The sequence below is a fragment of the Emys orbicularis genome, chromosome 6, assembly GCF_028017835.1.
Source record: "Emys orbicularis isolate rEmyOrb1 chromosome 6, rEmyOrb1.hap1, whole genome shotgun sequence".
NCBI classification, from domain to species: domain Eukaryota; kingdom Metazoa; phylum Chordata; order Testudines; family Emydidae; genus Emys; species Emys orbicularis.
This window is the reverse complement of record NC_088688.1, coordinates 72,417,300-72,441,443: the sequence shown is the minus strand read 5'-3', so window position 1 is coordinate 72,441,443 and position 24,144 is coordinate 72,417,300. Positions and strand designations below refer to the sequence as shown.

The following is a 24,144-nucleotide window of genomic DNA, read 5'->3' as shown; positions in this document are numbered from 1 at the left end:
TAGTTAACCAGCACAGCCCTAGAGTGGGCCATTATAGGTACAAGGCACCTTGACACTAATATTTGTCTTATTTTCCCCTTCCTATACAGGAATCGCTACATTGATAAAACACCTCTGTAGCAATATAACTTCATCTAAGATAAGGGGATTCTACTGCTTTAAATTACACTGATGTAATTAAAGCTGTGCAACTTTTGTGTGTAAACAAACCCTTAGTGGCTGCTGCTGTTTCAGTGATCTTTTCTAGCTGAGAACATGTTACATCCAACGCACTGTAGAACTGAAAATATTGGCTTTCCTGTTAGAAAGCACTGCATATCTGTGTAAAACTTATTTTAAAGTAAGCACTATTCTTAAACTGTTCATCTATTGTTGAGTTAAGAATAGTTCACGTTAAGAAGACTGTTTTGTTTTTATGTTCTATGTTTTGTGATTCCCAGTTGGTCTTTAGTGGGAATGTAGATTGATTCCTTATGGTAGCTCTTTGAGTGATTGATTTTAAAGACCGTGAAAAGCATAATTAACGTGTTTTGGTGATTCCTTTCCTTGTAATTAGAAGAGAGATGCAAGAGACCCAGTGTACAAACTCAAGTTTTTCTAATAAAACTCTTCAACAGACTGAGATTTTTGAACAGTATGTGGGGCTCTCAGGCTCTTAAATAATTTTTTAGGTTGTCTGGAGAACTAACCATACTTAGGCACTGTTAAGTCAACCAATCACTAGCTTTTTTTCTGCTTCCAGAAAAGGTGGAGCAGAAAAAATTAATCCTGTTACAGAAAGCATAAATGTTAGATGATGTCAGCATAACCTTCAGTTGCTGTCTGGCACCCCCAAGCTGCTAAATTCTAATAATGAATGCCAGGCATTAATTGAATTCCCTCTCTGTGGATCCAGTTGTGTTGATCCACAGTAATATATATCAGTCAAAAAGACTGTGACCCCCAGAAATACCATCTGTAAGATTGAATGAAGCCAACAATTTGTTTATGAAAACAGAACAGTCTCTTCTGAGCCTTTTTTTCATGACAGGTATTTGGGAGTCCTAGACGCAACTTTTAAAGATATAGCAAAAATCCAAGCATTGTGTACTACATTAGAACATGAAACTTAAGCTGTTTTCTTCTAGAAACCAGAGGTGCCCTTTAGAAATACCCAAGATTTTTTTTCTGAAGACCATCATAATGTTGGTAGGTCTTCATAAGCCTGAGTTTTGTTCCAGATTCAGTCAGGATAGCCTACTGAAAGCTCATATAGTGAAATAACTCTTGCTATCTATGCACTTTAAAATGTATTTGAAATTCAATATAGTCTTAGTTAACTAGGATGTTAATTGAAGAAATGTAAGAGGTAATAGGGCTTGCTCTGTCTTTAAAGTAGCCCACATTCTGCTATAAGACTGACTTAATAATCTGAATTTAACATATTAAACTAAATGTGTATCTAAAGAGGTGTTTGTTTATTTTTTTAAATTAAGCTAGAATAGAAAGGCTTGGAGGGGTGCACAGGAAATGTTGGGTAGAAGACTGTATAGAAAAAACACCAGAGCTGGTTACATGTAGAGTTCTGATCTGTGATTTTATTACCTTCTGTCTGTGAATCCATTGTTAGACCTTGTAGAAATTTGTGTGTAGCACTTCCCTAGAGGTCCTGCTGTCAATCTTTGAAAAGAGCATGTTCCTTCATGAATGAACTGCCCTGGGATCTTGACTGTAAAAACATCCCTTCCATTTCTGAATCCTCGGTTTGTCCAGGGTATTTGCATTAGTACCCCAGCAAATCTGACCATAAGTGGAATCTGTTTTGACTGCAGTGCAAGGGAAGTTAGCAATTGACCTCTAAATCACTTGGTAACTAAGGGAGAATATTTCCTATCTGGTGTTCAGTTTTGGAGGAGAGAATTGCCCCAATTTGACAGTTGAATACTAGCCAAGGGAGCCCATCCATACTATTAAAATATAGTAAGAGGCAAATAAGATATTGCCTAACCGACACTCCCCATTCTTTGGAGTTGGAACCATTAAATATAGCAGCTTCTTAAGGAAGCAGAGCTGGTCTAATACAGAGGGATTAAAACTTAAATAACATTCATCTCAACTCCCAAATTTCTCTGTAAAAATCAGCATTGGAAATGAAAACGTAACCTGAATGGTCTTTATAAAGTGTACAGTAGCAAGAGAAGTGCATGTAATTTGTTAGAAACTGGTAGGTTCTAACTGGTTGTGCTGTTATGCTTCCCATTCATAGTATTAAAATCCAGGTTCTAAGTATTTAGTCTATTTGTAAAGCCATATCTATACTAAACTGTTTGAATAATTGTTGCTTAGCAGTGAAAATTATACATGTACCCTCTCAAATTAACTGTTTTACACAATTCAGCTTTTGTGTGTGCATAACCTGGATAGATCAGGATTATCTAAATGCTTATTGTCCATTTTAATCGTCTAAGGATAAAATTCTAGTTCTTATCCCTCTCTGAGTAAGGAAATTGGATTGACAGACTAATGGGCTGTTAGTATAAAGAGATTAATTAGCCTACATTTTACTTATTAAAATAAATTGCACTGCTATTATAAATGTCTCAGATCCACACATCTGATAGACATTTGTAAAACGTGGATCCCTTTACTTAGAAAAAACTAAGTTAAAAAATGTCTAGCAATTTAGGTTGGGTTTATAGCTAATGAAAAGACCTTGTTTTAGGTCACACATTCTATGTGGGTAGTTAAAAATTGAACAGATAGCAGCTTTGAGAGAGCCTATAATTAAGAGTAGGGTGTAATGGTGTTATTTCGGAAAGGACTATGATCCATTTCATTATTAAACTGAGACAGCAGTGTTAATTAAAATAGAAGTGTTGGCTTAATTTATGAGTCAGGTGAGACTTACATGGATATCACATGATAGAGTTCTACAAAGTTAAACCATTTTCAAGAACTCAAAATTATTAAAATACAATGCTAAATTGCTTTCATAAACTGAAAATTCCAAATTCAAAGGGGTGTATACAACAGTGTGTGATATTTCCAGAATTGAGCCTACTGTCTCGAGCAACTGACTAACATTTAATGGACTAAATTCTCAGATGTTTGTGTCAAGAAATTGCAAGTGTGCATTTGTTTGTCCAACTTAGGCACGTGAATAGCCCAGTGTGCATGCAGACATTGATTTGCACCTCAGCTGGACACACTACTCTTGTTGTATGGCCCAATGCAAAGGTTTATGTAGAGCTTTTAGAGACACAAGGATGACTTTAGTACTCCAGACTGGTGATCTAGTAAGAAGCCATTTAAAAATACTTCTGCACACTTAACCTGCTTCAAATGTTTTTAAAGCTGCTAAGTATTCAAACTGCTTATATTTGAGCCAAATGAAGTCTTGTCAGGAAGCTGTAAAGCGAAGCGTTGCAGTCTTGTTTTTGAGGTTGTGAAAGCACAAAATCCAAGGCCGGTGCCTGATCTGGGCAAGCAAACTAAAATATATGGTTGGATTAGTTGCCTTTCCAAATAGGGACATAGTATTGTCCTTCTGAAGACTACAGTTTGAAATATTTAAGGAACTTCCTCTTGAGATGAGAAGTATATGATAAACTAGCCTGGGGTGGTGTTTTTGTGTGTGTGTGTTCATAATGTGATAGCCTTTGCAATGCATAATGAGAAAACTCTGTATTTCTTTTAGTTTCTGTGCTGTGCTTGAAGGTAGCGAGAATGACATGAGATTTGTATACTGTGCTTCCTGTATTTGCTACATGCTGAACAACTGGTCAGGCATGGATATGAAGAAAGCGATAGAATATATTAGAAGAAGTATGGTGAGTTTTCCTAAGTGGTGTGGTTTTTTTGTTTTGTTTTGTTTTTTAAATAATATTTTTCAAATCTTAAGACCGTAGGTTTTCTGCATGCTGCAGCATGTGGCTAAAACAATCACCAGCACTACTTGAATACAAGCCATAACCTTTCATATAGTCCTTTGTGTTTTCTGGTACACTGAGTTGAAAGAGGAGTAGTGTACAGTAGTATTATAAATGTGTAAAAACCACAAACCTTGGAGGATCCAGTGTAATCTCCCTGACGCAGTTAACATGTGGTTTGATCTTCCTGAATAGACTGGACAGAACAACATGTAACCGTTTCTAGACTGCAACAGCCTTGGACTAAAGAAGCAGGGCTGTTCCAAAGTCTAAGATCATAGTTAAAACAACATTCCATCTCTCCTATACTGTAAGACAGACTTCAGTTGTTCACTGAGATTGGATACTCTCTATTGCCATGTTGCAATCAGTAGGTCCCTCGGCATGGTAGGACTTGTACATAGACACTGAAGATAGACATTCCCAGTTTGTAACTGGGAATCCCCCCCAGATGGGGATCCCATCACCCAGATGAAAAATGGGCAGTCCTCCATTTCCTATTTTCTTTTTATAAATAGTATAAAACTAGTAGCTGAAACCCCATGCTGTCACATAGGTCTGGCAGTTGGGCCAGGTAAGCCACCATCTGTGCATTCTATCGCATTCCACCAGGGACACTGTTGCACTCAAATTAGCTGTAGAGTAATGGTGATTGGTTGAGTTGCTTCTATCAGAATGGTCTAGGACTTTTGATATGGCACAGATATAAGCCTTACAGTAGCTGTACACTGCTCAGTGTAATTTGTAAATAACTGAGAACTGGTACTCCAGCCTCATCCTCCTGGACTTGTCAGTTGCCTTCATCACAGTTGACCATACTCCTCTTGTAATCTTGTCTTCCCTGAGCTTCTCTGACTCTCTCCTCTCCTTTTCTTGTACTGCTGTCATTGCTTCTTCAGCATGACCTTTGGAGGATTCTCTTCATCCCTCTACCCCCACCCCCTGCTTTCTGAAGAGTTTCCACAGTGCTCTGTCCTTGGTCCCATTCCCTCTCTGCACCTTACCTCTGGATAATTTCATCTGCAAACACCAGTTCAACTATTGTTTGTATTTTCTCTCCCTCTCCCTCCAGACCTGTCTTCTTCCATCCAAACTGCAATCTTGGTCTGTCTGATATCTCCTTGTGGATGTCTGTCAACTCAAATTCAACATGGCTAAAACAGAGCTCTTAATCTTCTCATCACCACTACTTCCCTTCTCCCCACCCCCCGCCCTCCCACTACTCCTTTGTCAATAACTGGACGACAGCACCAGCCTGCTTGTCACTTAGGCCCATAATCTGGGTGTCATCTTCAACTTGGACCTCTTTCTAGGTCCTCACATCTGGGCTATGTCTGAAGCATGCAGATTCTTTCTGCACAACATCTCTAAGATACAGCTTTTCCTATCCATCCTCACAGCTACCACTCTCATCCAGGTTCCCATCATCTCGATAACTGCAATATCCTTCTCCCTGGTCTTAACTCTGCAATCTTACCTCACTTATCCATTCAGAACGGAGCTGCAAATATGATTTTCCTAGCCTGTCGCCTTAACCATGTCACTCCTCTTTACATCCCTCCACTGCTGTCACCTCCTCTATCACCTCAAACATAAGCTATTTGTCTTCATTTGAAGGTCCTTCATGTTCTATCCACACGTCCTGTCATTCTCTGTGAAGATGTTGACTCCTGCCTCTGATCAGCCTGTGATACAAGCCTCCATTGCCCACTTGTTAAATTTTCAAATGCACAACTTTGTGCTTTCTCCCAGGCTGCCCCACACACTTGGGAGGAGCTCCCAGTAAACATCTGCAAAATTAACGCATTCTCTTCCTTAAAACTCTCCTTTTCCCTCTATAAAAAGCTTGGCCGTAGTTAGGCCACTGGTGTGCTGAGCCCACTGCCTGTCAAACTGATCAATATTGTCTCATTGTTTCCTTGTACTTCCCCAGTCTGTCTGCATACACATCTGTTGTCATTTGTCTTATACTTAGATTGTGAGCTCTTTTGGGGCAGGGACCATCTTTTTGTTCTGTTTGTACAGCACCTTGCACAATGGGATCCTACTTGATAACTAAGGCTCCTTGGCTTTATGGTAATACAAATAATACGGGAGCTATAGGAACAGACTCTGCTAGCTCTGTACTTACTGGGGACTCTTCTGTCAGGGGAATCCTCAGCAGTGTCTGCTCCCTGGCCATCTATATTTAATTCTGGGCCAGTGTCAGAAAATCGCTGCTATGTGGTGTGACCCCAGTGCAGGCCTGGTTATAGGTGAGTTCAAGTGTCGCTATTGGGGCTAGATACTTACACAATTAGGAACCTAGCCTTTTTTAAGTGCGCTTTTCTAACCCTAACAGTTTGCAAAATATTGGACCCGAAGAGCACGTCTTCCTAATCACACTTTTGCTTCCCCCACACTTGAATTATGATATCATTTTAGCAGCCAGTATTTCAAGAACCAGTAGAGCTAGAAACCAATGCTTTATATCATCAGAAATTAAAATAAAATTAACCACTGCTATTATACTAAGACTACTGTGTGTGGTATTGTGTAGGCTGCCAGGATGATCGATTTTCCCACCATATAAACAAGTCTTGCTGTATGTTTAATAAACAAATATAATAACCACAGTTAAATCAGCCTATAATGGGTCCGTTGCATGAAGTGTAGAATCCCTGAAAGAACATCTGCAATGTTGCTATTAAATTGAGTTCTGCAAATAACCTAAAATAAAAATATTTTATATTCAGATGTAGCCATGAAATTTATTTTTGAAGTTAATTTTATTTGTGTAAGACTTTCCTATCTAATTATAATGCAAGCTAAATATATCCTTGCTTTGTTTTTTTTCTTGTGAATGCCTAGCTCTATTTTTCTACAATAGTATCTTGTTTTGATAGTCCACTAATTACAAGGCAAAATAGATGGCATCATTAGTGAACTGCTGTCATACAAAGATGTGGTTTTGTTTCACTATATCTTATGTCACCATTTGCAAGTACATGAGGCCTCTTTATATATCTGAGTGCAAGTCATAGTTTATGAACTTACTAAAAAAATAATGCAAATTGTGACATGCAACTGAGGTACAAATAACTTGTTTAAGTAGCAGCGAGATTGATTAGCTGTAATAGATATTTGTAACTGAACTCCTAAATTCTAATTCTAAAATTTCCTGTTGTGTCAGAATTGAGTCATAAACTTTAAATCCAAAAATTGCTACTGCAACTTGAATTGTAGAATTAAGCACATCAGAAAAGGGCAACGTTTTTTAAGATTGAACGTACTTTTCAGACTAGAACTACACTTTTAGACAGTTACAGCATTAACATTGCATCTTTATAGATAATAGCTCTCTGTGTGTATTCGTTGTTGTATCTACTGCCTTTACTGACTGCAATAAGTGGATTCTTTTTATTCCTGTTCAGAACCTGTTTCTGCAGTGATGTTTCAGCTTTCCCTCGTCAGTAGAACTATCAAGTTCGGCCTGCAGAATTTTTATTGTTGATGTGTAAACCTTAAAGTCCATTTTGACTTTCATATTCAGGGGTGAGTTTGTGACACTGAGGGGAAAAAAATTTAGTGAACTGAACAGGGGTGATTTGGAATCACTGATGCAATAAATATAAATACACCTCTACCTCGATATAACGCTGTCCTCGGGAGCCAAAAAATCTTACTGCGTTATAGGTGAAAACGCGTTATATCGAACTTGCTTTGATCCACTGGCGTGCGCAGCCTCCCTCCCTCCCCCCCCCACCGGAGCACTGCTTTACCACATTATAACTGAATTCGTGTTATATCGGGTCGTGTTATATCGGAGTAGAGGTGTAATGCCATTTTTAATTACCCTTTAGAGTGAAGGGACAAATTAACTACTTTGATTATGATCATATCTCTACAGATTGACTGTGATGCAAATGGCAGGGGGTTGGAGATAAGATTGTGTTTAATTGATTTACACATTTCCTGATTTGGATAGGATTTAATTATTCAACTTTCATACTGTAGCAATGAAGAATTCTTTTCATTATCCTTTTTAAAATAAAAAAGTAGAAAATTGGAGACAAAAATATCCCCATTTATTTAACAGGATCAAATCCTCAAAAAGCAACTGGTGCCTGTGTCTGTTAAAATTTCAGGCTAATTGTGCAGCTGAACATAGTGCACTATTTGGGTTGCACACTTAACTTTTCCCAGAGCTAATTACTTTGCAGTACATAAAGCACACCACCTCCTTTTACAATTACTCTGTTTATAGAGTTAACTCGCTTCGCCAGTGCTAATCAGCTTTCCATTGCTTAGCAGTTAATGGGGCTTTGTAGCTTGGTAGCACATAGGGACTCCATGCTCAAAATGCACAACTAACAGCTTACGGGAACTTTGTGCTGCATATGCTCAGTATTCAAATGTTCATAGCGGTTGCTTAGAATCAACTTTTCCAAAGTTAGCCGAGGCCATGCTCCTGCTTAAAGTTTATTTACGTCAGATGTGAACTTTCAGAATTCATCCTTTTTAGTCCTCACTCCAAAAAAAGACAGTGGTCAGAATTTTTGTCCAGTGAGGAATATTACAGTTCTTAATATGAAAGCAGAAAACAGCTAATGTGTGTTCTGCGATAAAGAATATTCACCTTCAAGCAGTGACAGTCTTGTGACCTTGAGAAGTGCTGGGCACCTGCTATTTTGCTAGAAGTGGGAACATGGAAATCAGACCAGTGGTCTGTCTTGTCAATATCCCATCTCTGATGGCGGCCCCTATTAGCTGCGTCAGAGGAAGATGTAAGAAACCCCTGGTCAACAATTACGGAATAACCTGTCTATAGTTGACGGTTATGGAATAACCTAGCCATAGGGTAGTTTGCTTCCTAATTCTGCTAGTGATTTAATTTATTCTCTGAAGTATGAGGATCTATATATAGCCTTTATTTGTGTGTGTGTGTGTGTGTGTGTGTGACACGCACACACAAATGTTGGATATTCAGTATAAATATTGAATCCTTTTTTTCAATCCTATTTTAAGCACTTGGTGTCTAACAACAGAGTTCCACAGGTGGTTTATGCATTTCTATGAACATTTTTCATGTTATCAATTGTAATAGTGTTGCCACTCAGTTTAATTGACTGTCTTTGTTCTTGTAGCATGGGAAGGCTTAATAAGGTTGTTGTATCTAACTTCTGTATATTATTTGTTTTGTTTATACATCAGTCATGTTTCCTCTAAACAGTCCCAGACTCTGCATTTTCTTGACATATGGTTGGTTTGTCAGGGTACTGCTTGCCTGCAGATCAATCCCTGCTTCTCCCCCAAGTCCCCCTCTCAACTCAAGTCTCTCATGCCCTACCCATATGTTGCTTCCCCCCCATATCATCTCTGTTACATACAGAATGAAGATGGAGATGTCTGGACTGTGGCTTGATGGGTGCGAGGGAGTTGAGGATAAGAAGGGGAACTGATGAGTGGGAGTGTAGGCAGGGTGTTAAATGACTCATGGTATGTCTACACTGCAGTTAAAAACCTGTTGCTGGCCTGTGTCAGCTGGCTCAGGTTAAGGGGATATTTTATTGGGGTGTCAATGTGCAGATTCAGGCTCGAGCTGGGCTCTGGGACACTGTAAGGGGGGGAGAGTCCCACAGCTCGGGCTCAAGCCTGAGCCCAAATGTCTACACCACAGTTAAACAGCCCCTTATCCTGAGCTCCGTGAGCCCGAGTCAGCTGGCACGGGACAGTTGCGGATGTTTAATTGCAGTGTAGACGTACCCTTAGCTGATTGTTTCCTAAGTCTCTGGTAATGGGTTACACTCTAGCAACCTTAACTTAATTAACTAAATGATTTGGGGGATAGGGGATTATACTGAAGTCTAACTGCTACTAAAATAAAACAAATTTGAGTTAAAAATCCCACAAACCAAAGCGCATTCCAGTATATACTAGTGCCATTCTTTAACTTGCTTCAGTATTGTGGCACAATGGGCAAGTAACACCCACTGCACAGACATCCATTGCTACAGGATCATGTGACTTGGAATTCCTAGGACAATGGAGTGAGCCCGGGATGGAACATCAGCCCTTTACGCTTTGCTTTAAAAGGTTTAAATCAGAATGACTAAACTATTTTTTTTTTAAGGTGATATTTTATAGAATAACTTCAGTTTGTCCAGCAGAATGCTGATGCTTTCCCATGCTTTCCTTTTCCCTTAAGTGTAGATTGTTGTTGCAGTTTAGCACATAAGGCCTTTGTCTTCACTGCAGAATGTATTGTATTATGGGAAGGCTGTGCTGTTTACATAAACTAGTGGCCTAACCGTTGCATTCTTGTACTGTAAATGATTCTTGATTTGGGAACAGACATAGACAAATAGGATAGTCTCTTGTCTTGTCTAGAGTTTTGCAGATGCTTTGGCTCCTTAAGGGGGACACAGCTCCTGCAGAATGTATTTTAAAACATCCACAGAATTGGCTTTTCCTTGCCACTTAACTTGGCACTGTAATGCTGCATAATTATAGAACCTTAACTTTAGCATTTTAGTATATAATATTTGAAACAGAAACTTTGGGTTTTTAATTTTTTAGAAAATACCTATTTAAAAACTGCATGTGTTCAAACTGTGCTGCTTTGCTGACAGGTCAATGTGATGCTGATAACTTTTGATCCACAGTGTATGCCTTTGAGAAGCTATTGGCCAGTTAAAACTAATTGAAATAGATGTTGTAGTTGGTGTGGTTTGTGATGCAGGTCTTGCTAATAAAATGAGAAGTTAAATATAATCAAAATACATGTATGAACAATCTATTTCTAAAACGGGTTTTTCTTTTTCAGTCCTATGATAATGGGCTGGCACAGGGAGCTGGACTTGAATCTCATGGTAAGTGCCTTAAAATGTTTCTCAATTCTTAAAAACGGCAGCAGTTAAATGAAGCTTCTTTAAACAATGCTGGGATTCAGCATGCATGCCTTTCCTCCCTTGTTGGTATTTTGGGTTTTCAGGGAAGTGGGGTGAAGAGGAACAAATGAAAAGGTTCTCCCAGAGCATGTGGGCTTCTTTCCTTGCCATAGATTCATAGATTCTAGGACTGGAAGGGACCTCGAGAGGTCATCGAGTCCAGTCCCCTGCCCGCATGGCAGGACCAAATACTGTCTAGACCATCCCTGATAGACATTTATCTAACCTACTCTTAAATGAGGGTCCTAAGACTATGACTGTCTCCATCCCAAGACTAGACCAAATGAGGGTCCTAAGAATTTTCTTACTCCAGTATTCTTACCTCAACAACCCTCTGATCTCCTCCCTCTCTGATCTCTGTTCTCATTCCTCACTGTGGGTCAATTGTTGCAGCACTCCTTCCTGATGATACACCCCAGTTCCACCAGCTGTGGATGTATCCTATAATCATTTTCTGTGTTGAACCACAGAGTCTGCTTGGGGTTGAATTTTAAAACTACAGTTAATTTTTATTAAAAAAACAAATTGTGACTCAAGTCAGGAATTCTTAACTTGGTGTTTTTCTGGAGCATAAACGTTCCATTTATCCCTTTGCAGCAACAGACAGTACTGGGAAAGGTAGGCACAACCTGGAGCAGCTGGATCATCCCTGATTTTGAGACTTTATTGTGTTTATATGAAGCCTACTAAATTCTAGTCAGTCGTAATCTTACCACTGGTTTTTACGTAATTGCATCCATGTTTTTCCATGGTATGCTGAAGTTACTTTGGTGTCTCTTCTACATTTGAATGGGTTAGGATCCCTTTACTTCCAGTGGTGTAAAGGGATCTTAGTCTAAATGAGACTCAGGCCCCGTGTCTTATTGTAACTACAGCTTACTCAGGTTCTTCCTCAGGACTTTTTTTTTATCCTACTCAGAGGTGTGGCACAGATTCCATGTATAATTACAAGGAATAGCTGGAATTCTGGGAGGTAATTCACCATTGTTTTGTCTACAATCATGTTTCAGAAAATCTTGCCAGTTGAGTTAGCATGGAAGTCATAAAGAAACTGTCTGGGCTTTCCCTTCTGGTTCCAGATTTCTCTTCAACCTCAGTTTAAAATGTAAAAGAGTCACAATTTGAGTATTGTAGTGCTCTTTGCTGTTATAATACAGGGGTCCTCAAATGTTTTAATAGTGTAGACCACATCTTAACATAGATTTTTCTTATGGCCACCTCCCCTCCTGTTATCACAGAACGTCCCCATGGCACCGATAGTAACTGCTTATATAGAAAAGTGATTTTAGGGATGTATTTAGTGTGGGTATGTTTGCTCTCACTGCAGTTTAGCAACTGAAACTTAAGTGGAGTGAGCAACCAGTTCCTATTGGACCACTGCAATTTAAGAACCTCTGTTATAGCGCATTTTGCTGGGGCTTCTATGAAGTGTAGCAGTGTGGAGGCTGGGAAGAGTGCAGAACTGCCAGCAGCGTGTAACTGGCTCAATCTCTGAGCCAACTAAATACACTAAGTTATCTGTATTACTTAGTGGGGAGGGATAGCTCAGTGGTTTGAGCATTGGCCTGCTAAACCCAGGGTTGGGAGTTCAATCCTTGAGGGGGCCACTTGGGGATCTAGGGCAAAATCAGTACTTGGTCCTGCTAGTGAAGGCAGGGGGCTGGACTCGATGACCTTGAAAGGTCCCTTCCAGTTCTAGGAGATGGGATATCTCCATTAATTTCTATTTCTATTTTTCTTTGTAGATTACATTATGTACTCATAGATAGTTTAGTAGCCTGATTGGGAGATGTCTAGTTTGTCCAATTGAGTGTCTCCATTAAAGGAAACATAGAACTAGTATTTGCTTAATAAGCAAGTGCTGAGAGCAGTTTATAACAGGCCTACCTTTGCTGCTATGTTTTTAGTCCACTATAATTGTGGGGTCACTGAACTGATTGGAAGACATTTTAATGAGGACATTTATGTAATTGTGTAACTGCAGCAACTCATCTGGGTGATGCATCAGCATTGATTAGCTTCAGAGGAAGTATGTCTAGCCTTGTTTGGTTAGGACTGGCAGTTGGGTTGTAGATGAAACGTAGGAATGTGGGATGAGGAAGGGGTGATTTGGAGTGAGGTGGTTCAGCAGCCAGCTGTTTACAGGCCTGAAACCAGTAAATCTCCAAGTTGGAGCAGCAGCAGGAAGAAAACAGTTGTTGTAAATGTTCTGTAAGAATTAGAGGTTGGGAGGGGATAGGGGACTTTTCTTCCCCTCCCTCTTTGAAAGGGAGAGAAACTTCCACCGTGTGACTCCTAAAGTAAATCTAAGTATGCATGCGAAAATTTGGTGTATTTTGACTGAAACCTTTTTTCTTGTACTGGAATGATGTGGCTCGCTCACTTGCTGAGCCTGCCTCTTTAAATTTGACACCACTGCTTCAGATAGATTCCTGCTTCCCATTAGCTTGCTTGTGTAATGTTACGTATGGAAATCAGTCTGCAGCAGTGAGTAGTGGTGGTTTACATAAATGGGGCAGCACTGAGGCCCTCCAATTTCCATTTGTAATAGTACGTGTAATACTTTGACCTCTGTGTTGGATTAAGGATCACCTTATTTGTATGGATTTTAGACTTCAGACCTTTCTGTACTCCTTTACACAACTCTCTGTTTGATATTTTTTACTACTACTTTGTAGCTTGTCTGATCTTAATCTGAAGTTTTAACTTCAATGAAAAAAGGTTGCAGAAACATAATTATTTCTTACAGGTGGCTCCACGTTCTGTGGTATCGCCTCACTGTGCTTGATGGGTAAATTGGAGGAAGTATTTTCAGAGAAAGAACTGAACAGAATAAAGAGATGGTGCATAATGAGACAACAGAATGGCTATCATGGACGGCCCAACAAACCTGTAGACACCTGCTACTCATTTTGGGTAGGAGCAACACTTAAGGTAATACAATTGCTACAATATATGTATTAACCTGTTTGACTCAGTTAACCAACCTTCATCTCCTCAAGTTAGTTATATAGTCAGTGCAAGTAGGCTTGATCTTTGAATTACTAAACTATTTTGATCTCTGTACATTTATGTACTGGGCTACACATGTCTGCTGCTTTCTTGCAAGAAGACAAGATACTAAAACCATAACTATGCCCCAGTGCGCCACTTATAGCTGTTAAAATGGTAAAGCTTCTCTTTATGTAGGTATTTCTGTAACACTGTAACTTTTTTTTCCAGCTCTTGAAAATATTCCAATATACAAATTTTGAGAAAAACAGAAATTACATCTTGTCAACTCAAGATCGTCTTGTTGGTGGATTTGCCAAGTGGCCAGATAGCCACCCAGGTAAATTTATTTCTCAGAATCCTGATGTGTTTTGTGTTGCAAAATGTATTCCAGTGGTCCAAGAGGTGGCTCATTTTTAACACAAATAAAGGAATATTTTTAATTCTTCCCCCTCAGAAATATGTGCAACAGTAAGCCATAACACATAATTGGAAAGCTATATTTGTTTAATGTAAAGTATACATCTCCCTCTGCCCCTTCTCCTTGTTTAAAATGTCACAAATGAACTGCCCCTTATTGAAAGAGAAAATGGCAAACAACCTGTTCATATTATTTAGTATCTGAATAGTATTTCCATGCATTTAAAATCATTTTAGCTAAAGAGCATAGACTGTGTAATGGGCCTTTATCAAGGGCCCATTTATAAATATTCCCGAGCCTGTTCTTTTTAATAAACATACTAAGAGCACATCAGACAATATCGCTAAAGTCTTATGAAAAAGCTAATGCAAAAAGCTTAAAGTACTAATGGTACCTAAAACTTTTCATCTATTCGTAGGCTTGCAGAGTTCAATTTTTACTTTTTATAACTGATGGATGATTTATTTTTAAACATTTTTATTATCCATTTAAATGTTCACAGTTGCAAGAAATTATGCAGTGAGTTTCAGACAGTGGGGAGTGTCAGACAATATTTAATGAGAGGGGTTGAGATTCCAAAAGTTAACTTTATAACTATTAGAACACAAATTGTCAACATCACATGTCAAAATATAAAAATCAATATCCTTGATCTTCATGCAGTGTCGAGGAAAAAAAATTACATTAACTGTGTCATAAGGGAAATTTGTATTCCAAATGCATTACGAATCTAAGAACAATTCCATAACGTTTTAGGAGAAAAAACTTAATCTAACTCACAAATTGAAAAACTAGCAGGAGTCCTGTTCAGTGTGAGCCTATATGCAATTTTCGCACATCAGCATCAATGTGCAGTGATCAGCGCATACAAATCACTACATTCTCCACATTGCTTGCTTAGTGGGGGAGACATAGTTACCACAGTTACAATACAAGATACTCACTAGCAGCAAACATGTACACAGAACTACTAAAAATACAGGATAATGGTGCAACATGTTTGAGGTAATTTGTATCCCATATACATTTTTGCTATAAAATAAATCTTCATAGAATATCAGGATTGGAAGGGACCTCAAAAGGTCATCTAGTCCAACCTCCTGCTCAAAGCAGGACCAATCCCCAACTAAATCATCCCAGCCAGGGCTTTGTCAAGCCTGACCTTAAAAACCTCTAAGGAAGGAGATTCCACCACCTCCCTAGGTAATCCATTCCGGTGCTTCACCACCCTCCTAGTGAAAAAGATTTTTCCTAATATCCAACCTAAACTTCCCCCACTGCAACTTGAGACCATTACTCCTTGTTCTGTCACCTGGTACCACTGAGGACAGTCTAGATCCATCCTCTTTGGAACCCCCTTCAGGTAGTTGAAAGCAGCTATCAAATCCCCCCTCATTCTTCTCTTCTGCAGACTAAACAATCCCAGTTCCCTCAGCCTCTCCTTATAAGTCATGTGCTCCAGCCCCCTAATCATATTTGTTGCCCTCCGCTGGACTCTTTCCAATTTTTCCACGTCCTTCTTGTAGTGTGGGGCCCAAAACTGGACACAGTACTCCCGATGAGGCCTCACCAATGTCGAATAGAGGGGAATGATCACGACCCTCGATCTGCTGGCAATGCCTCTACTTATACATCCCAAAATGCTGTTAGCCTTCTTGGCAACGTGGGCACACTGTTGACTCATATATCCAGCTTCTCATCCACTGTAACCCCTAGGTCCTTTTCTGCAGAACTGCTGCCTAGCCGCCCGGTCCCTACTCTGTAGCAGTGCATGGGAACCTTCCATCCGAAGTGCAGGACTCTGCACTTGTCCTTGTTGAACCTCATCAGATTTCTTTTGGCCCAGTCCTCTAATTTGTCTAGGTCCCTCTGTGTCCTATCCCTACCCTCCAGCATATCTACCACTCCTCCCAGTTTAGTGTCATCTGCAAACTTGCTGAGGGTGCAATCCTCGCCATCCTCCAGATCATTAATGAAGACATTGAACAAAACCGGCCCCAAGACTGACCCTTGGGGCACTCCACTTGATACCGGCTGCCAACTAGACATGGAGCCATTGATCACTACCTGTTGAGCCCGACGATCTAGCCAGCTTTCTATCCACCTTATAGTCCATTCATCCAGCCCATACTTCTTTAACTTGCCAGCAAGAATACTGTGGGAGACTGTATGAAAAGCTGTGCTAAAGTCAAGGAGTAACACGCCCACTGCTTTCCCCTCATCCACAGAGCCAGTTATCTCATCATAGAAGGCATTAGGTTAGTCAGGCATGACTTGCCCTTGGTGAATCCATGCTGACTTCCTGATCACTTTCCTCTCCTCTAAGTGCTTCAAAATTGATTTCTTGAGGGCCTGCTCCATGATTTTTCCAGGGACTGAGGTGGGGCTGACTGGCCTGTAGTTCCCCAGATCCTCCTCCTTCCCTTTTTTAAAGATGGGCACTACATTAGCCTTTTTCCAGTCATCTGGGACCTCCCCCGATCGCCATGAGTTTTCAAAGATAATGCCCAATGGCTCTGCAATCCTATCCGCCAACTCCTTTAGCACCCTCAGATGCAGCGCATCCGGCCCCATGGACTTGTGCTCGTCCAGCTTTTCTAAATAGTCCTGAACCACTTCCTCCCCATACTGTGCTGCCCAGTCCAGTAGTCTGGGAGCTGACCTTGTTTGTGAAGACAGAGGCAAAAAAGCATTGAGTACATTAGCTTTTTCCACATCCTCTGTCACTAGGTTGCCTCCCCCATTCAGTAAGGGGCCCACACTTTCCTTTAGTTTAGCAACAAGAAGGGGATAAAATCTTTTTTTGCTGACCTGTGTACATGTGACAAGGTTCTAAAACAGTATAAGTTGGAGGGCTACTAGTTGATGAGCTATCACAACTCACAGGGTACACCATTACCCCATGAATGTGGATGAGAGTTAAATAAAATTCAACTTCTTAATTAGCTTGATAAAACATGGAGAGTGAGAATAATCTGAAAACAAAACAGACATGCAGGAAAATGTAAAGCTATTTGAATATAACAGCCTAAATTAAGATTTGACAAGGAAGCAATGCAAATGATACTTGTTTCATCCAGTTGCTATGTTCCATGGTTGTCTTCTGACTGTGTGCCTTATTCACAAAATATTTGTCTCCACAACTCCTGGCCTTCAAATGCCTTGAGATTTTTGTCATTGCTTCAAATAGAAAAAGCAGTGCACAGTTCAGGCTGTCACAGTCAGTATGTTTTGGCTGGCATTAAATTCTGCATTAGTCTGCACTGTCCTGCACAACTTCAGAGCCTCTGGGTTAAATCTGCCATATATGGACAGTTGGGTGGTAGTTAGTAAAGGGATTTCAGTGAGCATGCTTGGGGAGTTTTCCCAGGGGTGAGCTGTCACTGGCAGACACATTTTCAGTGTGGTCACCCAGAAGGAGATGTGTGTAGTGAGCATGTTTCTGTCTGCACAACAATGATGCTTTATAAGGAGGCTTTCTTTTGGATATTTGGCTGGAGTATGTGCAGATACCTTTCTGAAAAAGATCAGTTTGGTAATTGTGAAATTACAATGAAACGAAAAAGGTTATGGAGCATTGATATGGCTGGAAGGGCCATATAAGAGGTATCTTTCTTCCCCAGCATTAGAAAAATCCCCCTGGATGGGCTGGTGGAGGTGTAATGGTGGAACTTGTACTTTCCAGATTCTGCCTTTTCGTAACTGCTAGTACCAAACTACATCTTGCTGTTTTAATGAACAGTCAGCCATCACCTATGCCCTCATCTACAGAGGTTGCTGCTACTGTAACAGGAGTAATTTTTCTATTCTAAAAAAAATCCTCCTCTGGTTTTAGAAGGAAATATTTTTAGAGTGTCTGGGAGGGAATGCTTTAAATAAGCTCCCGACTCTCTCAGGCTCTTCCACATCTCTCTGGCATGACCTCTCATATGTGATCAGCTAGCTGGGAGAGCTCTTTACTGAATAAAGTAGTTGTGCTTCCTAGAATCTAGTCTTAGGACAGAAATTCCAGACCATCGCCTCATACTCAGTGTGTGGTAGGGCTTGGTTAACTATTATATTTTATATTTAGAATTAGATAAAGCAAAATATAACTAGGAACTTCTGTTTGCCATTTATCTTTCAGGGCTTGGCTTAAAATTGGTTGGTGTTTTGGAACACAAACAGTTCAGTATTACTGTATAATACACCAGGAAGCATTTACATTTTAACTAACTCCTTTACTATTTTGTTTCCAGATGCTTTGCATGCATACTTTGGGATCTGTGGCCTGTCATTAATGGAGGAATCTGGCATTTGCAAAGTTCACCCGGCCCTGAATGTAAGCACAAGAACCTCTGAGCGCCTTCAGCACCTCCATCAGATCTGGAAAACTAAGGACTCTAAACAGTGTTCAGATGACGTGCACATCTCTACATGACTGATTTAGACTCAAGCTTAGTTTGGTAGCGTAACTGTAGCCCAGGGTTAAAAGCCATGTATAACCAATGTGCTCTTTTTAAGTGCTGGAGTCATACAATCAAATCCATGTTACTGGCATCACTTTGATAGTGAATGGCCTTTAGCCAGTTATTCTGGGATAAAAGGAAATTTCAGTTGTATAGAAGTTTGCCACTGCAGACTCCTGAAATGGCTTGTACTTCTAAGAAATCCCTTGAGGCAGATTTGTTTTCATTTGTATTTTATTTTTTAAAATTTGTGCATACTGTGTCAAAGTTTATAATGGGGAAAGTGTCTTCAAAATCTGTTTACATATTCTCATACAGTATAGCACTGAACCTCACAAAGTTCTTAATGACCTTAATGTTTGACATGTTTAGGTAGAGAAACCCCTATGTTAAGTCTCAGTTGAAAGTAGATGTCAGCTTCCATAACCTTTTGTAAACAAAAAATAAAATTATTTTATTCAATATAGACAGGCTTCCTAAAGTTGTGTGGTGTTCTTACATTAATTCCATAATCCCCTTGTATAGCTCAAATTAGGCAGATGTAATAGCTTAATATGAAGTATTATTCATTACCTTAACCAGAATTTAATTACATTTTTATGGCATACTACATTAACAATGGGAGGGGAAAGTAACCAGCAGAATCCTGGGGTAAAGGTACCATCTGGCCAGGTACCATCACACAGGGTTGTTGAAGCAGAGTGCCAGAAATGTTGGTAGTGTTATACCATTCAATTACATCTTGATTTTTTTTCAAAGATTTCTCTCCTTCGATGTCAAAGAAAAAAGTCCTGATTCTCTTTAAAATGTCTGAATATAAAGAGCAGAAAGTTGTATTTTAAAATTGTTTGATGCTTTTTTAAAATAGCTTTATTCCAAATAAAGTCCAATAAATTGAACATTTTCAGCCGTTTGCCAATATAATCTCTAGTTGTGTCAGAATTGAGAGGTGCAGTTGAGGTGCTGTTCTGAGTTCAAGCAAATAATTTTCTAGCCATTGAGTTTGACACAAATCGCAATTGCTTAAATTTCACAAACATACAGCAGGAAAATGCATGATACACCTAACCTTGCTATAACCTCACTGACCTGTTTATCAAAAAGCCACAAATTCTCATTTAAAAACAGATTTCCAGCTTCACTGTTCACGGAGGAGCCACTGCTGGAGGCCAAACAAGTGACATGCTCCTGATATCTGCCTAAAACTGATCCAAGAGGAGAAAATAAAGAAAACCTTGGACTCTTCATGCTGATGGAGGAGAGTGATCCTAGGGCTGGCCTTTTCAACTCATTAGAAGGGAATGGGAAGGGTAGTCCTCTTCCTTCCACATAGGGAACTGGCAATGGCCATCTTTAGTTCCTCATCGTATTGGGAAGTGCAGCAGTGGGGCATTCTAAGGTTACATCAAGCTGCTGATGAAAATGGGGGGGGGGGGTGTTGGAGCTAGCTTTTCTTAAAGGCGTTTCTCCCTTGTTGGAGAACCAGCTGTTAGGTTTCTCATGGCAAGAGCCCACCACTTTTCCCAACGACTGGTAGGAGCAGCAGACTTGAGAAGAGCAGCACTCTTAACTTGTTCTGAGCCAGTGTTCTTAGCGCTAGTGCTGGAAGTGGGTGCAAGTGATGAAATGGCACTCCTTTTATTGGCCTGTGTGGGGAGTGACATCTCCTGCATTGACTTTGTCCCACATGACCCTAGTGCATAACCCACAAAGGGTTCTCTGATGTATGGCTGACAAGAGTCACACCTTGTGCCTGTGATCTAGCCTTGCAGTCTTTAGGGAAAATCATGGTGAAAAACCGCAAGAAATGGGACTCCAGTGAAAACAGTGAGTCCTGGCCAAATCCATAACCATTTTTAAATTTTGGAAAACTGTCTCACTTCTCACAGCAAATATGCCATTTGCTTTTTTTTTTTTTTCTCCTTCAAAAACCAGCTGCAGATCTAGTGAACCAGCAGTAAATATTTTAAACTATGGTAGCATGCCAGTTAAACTATTTAACACCCTCCTCTTCCCTTCCCTCACTCTTTTCTCTTCTCCTTTTCCATCTAGACAACTTCAGCCAGATCTTTTCAGGCTGAATGTGGGCATGGTTGACAGCAGGCTTCAGTTTTTCTTGAGTTGGAATAAAGTCACATTTGTTCCCCATTAACTCCTTTGGCTTTGTTCTTAAGTCCCTCAACTGTTCATGCCTTTGCCTCTCATTGAGACTAATTACTTTGATCAGTTTGAAACCTTAATCTTTTTAAATTGACAAAGATCTGTCTCTGTGCAAACAGCCAACTTGGCATGCATGACTTGTCATTCTTAATGTCCCAATCGTCATCAAAGTTGACAAACGATGGGCACCGAACAATCCAGTACAGCAACTGTTTGGATTCTGATTTCCAATACTATTGAAGCTAGTAGACATAAATATAAATTTCATATTGGTGTGAATAGTTTCCTGCATTTTCTTCCTTGGTCAGCAAGTGTCTTGACTTTGTCCATATGAAATTCTTGAGAATTAATAAATGGAGAAGAAGAACCTGGAAACTCTTCTAAGATCTAATTAAAACAGTTATGTAACCAGGAGAGCAGCTGAAGATGTAGCTTGAAAGCATGACCAACAACTCGGTCCAGCTATAATAACCCTCAACTTTTCACAGAATCTGTTTATAAACTCGTGAAGCTAAAATTCCTAAAGTTTATTGCATAGACACTTATGCAATAAATAGTAAGCAGACAGGTGCAATACAGGCTTGACAATGTAATAGCTTCTCCATTCTGATGGAAGCCTGCAATAATACTTGACACTTGCAGATGGTGCCTTTCAGGGGAGGAACTGAAACTGCTTTACAAGAATGTGTAGTTCTCCCCCACTTACAGATTGGGAAACTTTGGTGTGGAGAAGTTAATTTGCCCAAGATTACAAATGGCTGCCAGTTTATCAAGTACTGATAGAGAGTGTCTGCAGAACTGCCTGGTACTACTATGCCCAACTACCACAATTGAACCAGGACCTTTCATTGTTTTTGTGATGGTTGTATTCTGCACGTACGAAGGAACATTTTGATTACCTTCCTAAATACAGAACTACAGCAGCCCTGCTACTAACTCCTCCTCCTCGCCCTGATGCACTCTGTGTGTGTGTGTGTGTGTGTGTGTTTTATTTACTAATCTTCAGCAGCTGAAAATTGCTGTTGCTGGAGCAGAGTGGTAACTTGGTAGCTGCAAGCTCTCCTCTACCAGCAATTTCAGTTTACCTCTGAGCCATATGGAAGGCCAGAGGTACTGATTTCACAGCCTGCTACAGAAATTTAAATTGGCTTCCTTAGACTAAGGAAGTTAAAACCTTTTAAAGGAATGTGAAAAATTGAAAATTAAGGCTTCCCTAGCAACCTTAATCTTTGAATTTGTACATAGTTGGTGGAAGATGTCATGACATAACACTTTGGAATGTTACTGTTAAATATACATGTATCCATATAATAGGAGTCCAGGAATGTCACTCTGAAATGTCTTTGGGACCGTATGAAGTGGCAGAAGCAGCTACAAGCATAGTTGAGAGCTTTTTGTTCTGAATATCACCAGCTTCAATCATTACTGGGTTTCAGTCTGTTACCGTTGAGTTTTTAAGTGCTCAGCCATTTTGACTTTATGAAATTACATTTCTTAATGTAGCTGTACAGCACAAGGGTGTAGCTATGCCATGCCAAGCGACCTAGACCATTGGGATGTCAGAGGTTGCTCAACCAATTACCACTATTATTCTATAGCTAATTTGCATGCAACAATTTCATTGTTTGAATGAGAGAGACTGCACATATGATGGATTACTTGGCCCGAATGCCACCTGCACAAATCTACCACTATAATCTCCCCAGACACAAATCAACACAGCCAGCACACATCATAACCTCAAACAGCACTCTGGAGCCTAGAATGTCTGTTGAGTCAGTGTGGAGTTATGGAAACAACTACACGTTTGGTTCAGAGCTCTTGATTAGAATTTCTCCAGGTTCAGTCATCACTGGGATTTGCAGTCCATTACCAGCCAGGGCATTTTCAACTTTTTACACACATGGCTTAACAAATTACACCTGTGTGACAGCATGCGCTTTCAGCTAGTTTAGAAATATGGGCTACCCAGCCTGAGGGTTATGAACAGGCCAATCAGCAATTCTAATACATATGGCTAATAAGTAAATTTGAGAGCTATTTTTTCAGATCACTCTGGAAATTTCTAACAGAGTTAGATTTCAATATAGATAACATAAAGAATACCTGTCCCATGCTCTCGGTAGCCTTGACAAACTAAAACACAAGCCAAGAGAGAGCAGAACCAAACCAGCCACACTTCTCTGCACAAATGAGGATTGTACCCAAAACTGAAATATCCCCACCTGAGATCCTATAAACCCTTTCTTCCCCTTCCTCCCTCCCCCCAAGCTACAGACTTCCATTGCAGTGTGTCCTAAAGCTTCAGGTTATTTCAGATGGAAGGGCAGTGAAAATGATTTCTAAAGTCCAGGGGCCCTCATGGAGAATACCTTTCCAAAAGCTGCTTTTTACATACCTAGAGGGCTCTCTGGCTCCAGTGCCCCAAATGATGTAGAATGGAGCAGTCATGCTGGGGGAGAGAGGGGGATTCCTCAGATAAGCAGCTACTTTGTGAGGTCCCCATCACTGTAACAAACAAAGTTAATATTCAGATGTTCATGACAATATATCAACTAGGAAACATTTTCTATGAAGTAAGATAAGAATCTTGGTACGTTTCTAAATGGCCACTAGGGTATTGTAATTCAAACAGGAACATAATTGTTATGCTACGGTAGACCAGTTCTATTGAACTGGTTAGCTTGTCTTGGAAAAGTAGTAGTATTAGATGCTGCGGAGAACGGTTTCATTAACCCCGTGATGGACAATAGGAAATAAGACTTCCTAGAGTTATTGCCTGTGCTTTTTCTCCAAATGTTGCTGTAGTTGTTCGTGTTTAAGAAAGAAAAATGAAAATGAATCTAGCCATCTTATTCTCACTGAGAGCCTAGAGTTGCTGGAAGAGCAACTGGGGGCCTTCTAGTCCTAGGAGGGCAATGGAGCATAAGCTGTGGCCAGGAGCATCATCAGCCGTACTGTGGAGTGGGGAAGTAGTGCTAATGCATTTGGGAGTAGCCTGCACAAGGGTTTATACCCTCCTCCCCTCTGCAACCTGAGTAGCAAGCTCCCATAACCCTTCCCACCCTTTAACACGTTGGAAAACTAATGTATTGGCTTCACATGGGGAAGAAAATAATCAGTTTTATAGTTAAAAAACAGTGTAATCTGCCATTTACAGCATGATACAAAACAAGGTGTTTCACCTCTTGGTCATACCTCACATTTTGATAGCTTATGCCACATGTTGGTTTGAAGGAGTGGGGATGGGGAGCTGGTGGAGGGTGACAATCAGATTAATGCTGGGC

At 40.1% G+C, this 24,144-nt stretch overlaps 1 protein-coding gene across 1 annotated transcript in view; it reads left to right on the top strand.

Moving 5' to 3' along the window:
* PGGT1B (protein geranylgeranyltransferase type I subunit beta) overlaps positions 1 to 19,562 on the top strand; it is a 62,623-nt gene extending 43,061 nt beyond the window's left edge. Inside the window, exons 5-9 of the mRNA XM_065406562.1 lie at positions 3,677 to 3,809; positions 10,714 to 10,759; positions 13,587 to 13,771; positions 14,060 to 14,168; positions 18,488 to 19,562. Of these exons, the coding sequence (XP_065262634.1) occupies positions 3,677 to 3,809; positions 10,714 to 10,759; positions 13,587 to 13,771; positions 14,060 to 14,168; positions 18,488 to 18,669 (655 nt within the window). The 3' untranslated portion in view covers positions 18,670 to 19,562. The remainder of the gene's footprint in view (positions 1 to 3,676; positions 3,810 to 10,713; positions 10,760 to 13,586; positions 13,772 to 14,059; positions 14,169 to 18,487) is intronic.
* Positions 19,563 to 24,144: the final 4,582 nt, after the last annotated feature.